The sequence below is a fragment of the Coregonus clupeaformis genome, chromosome 7 (genome assembly GCF_020615455.1).
Source record: "Coregonus clupeaformis isolate EN_2021a chromosome 7, ASM2061545v1, whole genome shotgun sequence".
Lineage (NCBI taxonomy): Eukaryota > Metazoa > Chordata > Actinopteri > Salmoniformes > Salmonidae > Coregonus > Coregonus clupeaformis.
In genome coordinates, this window is record NC_059198.1 from 4219987 (window position 1) to 4225150 (window position 5164).

The 5164-nt window shown below is 39.2% G+C and overlaps 1 protein-coding gene across 1 annotated transcript; it reads right to left on the bottom strand.

The window, feature by feature from the left end:
* Positions 1–219: 219 nt before the first annotated feature.
* LOC121570365 (parvalbumin, thymic CPV3-like) lies at positions 220–4724 on the bottom strand. The gene is made up of 5 exons (XM_041881824.2): positions 4438–4724; positions 3609–3676; positions 2633–2765; positions 1226–1335; positions 220–487 (listed from the first exon to the last, which is right to left on the bottom strand). The coding sequence occupies exons 2-5, from the start codon at positions 3667–3669 to the stop codon at positions 462–464; spliced, it is 330 nt and encodes a 109-aa protein (XP_041737758.1). The 5' UTR covers positions 3670–3676; positions 4438–4724; the 3' UTR covers positions 220–461.
* Positions 4725–5164: the final 440 nt, after the last annotated feature.

The following is a 5164-nucleotide window of genomic DNA, read 5'->3' on the forward strand; positions in this document are numbered from 1 at the left end:
TCAAAGCAATTAATTACATCTGTACAAAACAAGAGACACTGAGACTGAAACAACACCTGCTGAGACTGTCCTAATATGGACACTGTACTGTACAATACTGTGCACACTATCCAATAGTGTTTTGACATTGTATAGCAACACTGTGTGGCATTATTTCAGGACAATTCATATTTGAGTAAAAAGTCAATAACCAAGGAGGAGATTTTAGAATGTATTTTATTATTTTATTTTCTCAGCAATTTGGTAAGTGATACATTTTGGGGGATAATATAATGACCTGTCTAAACGTATGCAAAAAGCACCAAGAAAAATCGGGTGAGAGTTGTAGATAGTCTGAATCAGAGGCTTGCAAAAAATAATCAATGTTTCTAAATACATGGACAGATGGAAAACTAAAGTTATAAATCCTAGCGCTGGAGTGGGGCGAGGAGAAAGAGGTATGGAGGGTGTTATCCGGGTATTCAGGATAGGACCATGGCCTGGAACTCTGTGGGGAGAAAGTAAAGACAGGAAGATCAATAATTAGCTATACATGAGATATAAAAGATGTGATTTGGGACATAGTGACATCTCAACCAACTCAATTAATGAATTTGGGACATAGTGACATCTCAATTAACTCAATGAATGAATTTGGGACATAGTGACATCTCAACCAACTCAATTAATGAATTTGGGACATAGTGACATCTCAACTAACTCAATGAATGAATTTGGGACGTAGTGACATCTCATCCAACTCAATTAATGAATTTGGGACATAGTGACATCTCAACTAACTCAATGAATGAATTTGTGACATAGTGACTTCTCAACCAACTCAAGGAATCATTGCAAGGAGACACATTTGAGAAAAATTTACCAAGATACTACACTGTATACTGTAATTGAGAGTGCAATTGACAGAGGAGGTTCAATGTAGAACTGTAAAAACTATTTATATTACCCATTGGCAATTACCATTCTGTAACCTGCTTACTATAATATTGCAATCGTTGCCAGATTCACAACCAGATTCAGACCTGTACAATCTCAACTGATTTGGTATCGAATGAGATCATTCCTTCAAATTGCCATCGACATAATCAAACAACACTCTCATCCACCTCTTCATCGCCATCCTCATCAACGACGACAACAACAACATCATTGTGATTATCATCATGATAATCGTTATATCTTCTTCATCATCATCATCATCGCCAAACTAGTGTAAGATACACACCATCTGCTCCAATCATGCCGTCGCTGTCGTCATCAGCAGCAGACATGAAGGCCTTGGTCTCTTTTTCAGTCAGGACACGGGCCCCGGGGTTGAACCTCTGGAGGAAGAACCTGAGACGCACACACACCCACCATGAGACCCCTAATATACCATGCTTACTTTGACTGGGCTATTCTACACAGTTGCCATGACAATACACCGCTCTGCAGCAGAACCCTTCAGATATTGAGGAGGTAGTATTGTCTGGGTTACAAAGCAAACCAATCGGACATTAATGATGAATGGATGAATGGATATTGTTTTATCCATATATCTCAGACAAACTATGGCGGTCACCCTTTTAAAAGAGGATTTTAACCTCAAGGATCTGTCCTAAAATAAAAATAAAACGTTTCATGAAAAAAAAAAGTGTAGGAGTTGTAGAGGACATGCTTACTGAAAGCAGGCCTAATATGCCATCATTACAGTGCAAAAGGCCTATTATTTACATTTACATTTACGTCATTTAGCAGACGCTCTTATCCAGAGCGACTTACAAATTGGTGCATTCACCTTATAGCCAGTGGGATAACCACTTTACCAAAATTTTATTTGTTTTTTTTTTCAGTTTTTTTTTTTAAATTTATTTATTATTTAATTTTATTGTTTTTCTTGTCATTTTTACTTTTGTAAATTTTTTATTTATTTATTTATTTTTTCGGGGGGTGGGGTAAGGGGGGGGTTAGAAGGATTACTTTATCCTATCCCAGGTGTTCCTTAAAGAGGTGGGGTTTCAAATGTCTCCGGAAGGTGGCCTATGACCTATGACCTATGACCCCACAGGAATCATGAATGAACGAAATAATGACAATTTACTATCTCTTGATGGGGGTGCACTAGTAAAGATGTGCAAGTTTACAAAGCCTATCTTCAAGAAGTAGCCTACTTTCGAGCAAAGTTAGGTTGACGTTTATTGGGATGAGTCTTGTCCTTGAGGCCGAACTGAGCGATTTCCGCTAGATGGGCCAGCTGCAAAGTCAAAATTGCCTAGATTGTAAAAAAAATGCATGAAAACAAATATTTGCTTTTTGGTCTTGATTTAAGGTTAGGGTTAGGCATTAGGGTTAGCAGTGTGGTAGGGTAAAGGTTAGGGTTAGATTTAAAATCAGATTTGATGACTTTGTGGCTGTGCCAGCTAGTGACCACTGCAGAGCTGTCTCCAGAACAAGATTAATGATCAAAAACGCTAACCTGTGCAAAATTACAGGTAGCCTAACACGTTTAGGGCCTACAGAGGATGATATAGGCCTATGCGGCTTCAAGAATAATATATGGGCTATTTTCTTTAGGCCTAAATATTGTAGTAGAAAGAACACAAAGATTGTAGTTTATCACTAACTAAAAGTCCAACAATTGTAGCCGACTCACTTCAGTTCCTCCTCCTCAATGAAGCCACTGGCGTCGTTGTCCAGGATCCCGAAGACTTTCTTCACCTCCGCGGGACTCTTCTTGGTCAGACCACACTGCTGGAAGAACTTCTTACAGTTGAAGGAGTCCGGTGCTGATGGGGTAAGGATGACATGAGAAAAATAACAGGCGTGTTCGGCCTTAGCTCTGGTACAGGTCGTTAACGAGGAAGTGGGGGTAGGAAGTGGAGATAGGCCTAGTGGAAGAATGCAAACTAACGCAGACCCTAACCCTAACCTTAACCCTTTTAGCCACCTAGCCACCTAGCTAGAATTCATAACATATCATAAGTTTTGCAAATTCATAACGTATTGTACATTTTGCAAGTTCGTAACATATTGTAGGTTTTGCAAGTTTGTAACATATAATACGAATTGTAATTCATAACATATCATATGAAATGGTTGATGGACATCCACAAATTAATACATACCATATGAAACGTAACATATCATACTAAATGGAGTGTCTCAGATTTACGTACAGAATAATACGAAATGCTCTGAGACCAGTTTGCGGCTAATTCAAATAACCAACTCATCTGTTTAGTCTAGTTTAGTTCACTCATAGGCACATCACATTTTCATTCATTCAAAAACTCTATCTAAATAAAGACAATTGTTTGCATTATAATTCCTCCTGATACATTTAGGGACAAAAAAGCTGACTGAGACACCTGCCATCTGTTCTGTCCTAATTGCTTTTGGGGGGTTTGGTGAGTGAGTCTACTGTAGCCTAAATGTTGTTTTCTCTAAAATAGGCCTCATTTTAAACCACCTAAGTAGGCCTATACTTCTGTTTTTTGTTTGACATCAACAATGGACTACCTTATTTTATTTTATTTAGTATAGTGAATCTGCCCATAGCCTAGGCTACCACTAATGCGGTGAAGGAATCTAATGAAGAAAGCAATCATGATATTAGTGGAAGATGATACCTTGGCAGTCCTTCATAGCTGCGTCGATGGCATCAGCGGAAAGGACAGATGAGAGCGACATTTTAATCCTGTCGAAGAAACAACAGTGGTGAATTATTAACACAATTAGTCAGGTCGGCTAAACAGCAATGCATGCTTCTTCTTTGAAGACACAAGAGGTTCGTTTGGCTGGTGCAGAATATTATCACTATTTGGATAGCATATCTTAAGTACAGTTTCACAGGCCTATAAAACATAGCCAATAACTGTGACACGCATATAGCCTAAGGTCTATTGATTCAGCTCATGCACATAACAGTTGTGTTGACATAATTTCTCTGTAATTCCCCTGACCCTAATGCTTGATCTGATTCGTTGACAAAAGCTAGGTAGGCCTACTCCAAATACCACTACTGGCAAATTATCTTTAGTCTGCACTGAATACGTTCAGGACACTGTCTCTGTTACCCTGCGCGTACCAAAGCGCCCCAAGGCGCACAGACAATGCACAGATGCATGGGAACTCTCTTCAGTTTCTGAAGTTAAATATCCCAGTCAAATTGACCCAAGGCTGACAAATGGTTATACACCAGATTATCAACTACCATTTAAATAAGTATTTGCTCAAACGGATAGCAAAGAATGAATTAGATACTTCCTAAAAATAAAATATGGCACAACTTTGTCTAATACGCTGCTACAGCATCCTTTGTCTAAACATTAAAGCCAAGTAAACTACTCATTATAAACACAAACGAAGCGAATAAGAAAAAAATTGAACAATTTCTATCACTCAAAGTGGCAGAGAATGACTCCCCTGAGTCCAGTTCAGAGCGCAAAGTCAACTTACCGCGTTGAGGTTCTTGCCCGGTCGTTGATCCAAAAGAGAGGAGTAAGGAAGGCTATGTGGTGACTGGTGTCCGTCAGAGACGATTTATATAGGTCTGATTGCGGTGACAATAGGGATTGCTTGAATTACCTGTCTGAGTATCAAATTTTAACTGCCCGTCCCTGATCAAATTTCTTTCCTAACTAATTCACCTTTACCCTTTATAACGCCCATGGGCAGGACCATAGACTGACTACTGTGGACATCAGTAACGCCCTTGTAAATGGCAAATTAAGTCATCAGTGCATTATTCTATATCCCCTCCTCCCACCCACACCTAACCCAGTCCTCCTCCCCCTCTGCCTCCCTTATTGAATTATAATACAGTACTATGGTACAAAAATGTCTCTCTAGCCCTGTTTATACCTGGTGCTAACATGCGCCCGTTGTCCTGATCTTGTCCACATTCCGATTATGCCCAAATTTGTACACATTAAGATTAAAAGACAGGCAGGCATTGTGTCTGGATATCAATCAAGTATAAACAGATCTGCATGGTCAAATCATTTAAATCAGCATTGTACTGGACTCTAAAATAATTGACAGGTAGCACCATTGACTTATTGCATCAGTAAATAAATCCATATTATTTAGAAAGAATATCTGTCAAATAATTTGCATACAGGGAGGCACCAGCTAATCTGTTCACAATGCGGACACAGTGGAGGGTAAGCTGGGTAAGGGAGAA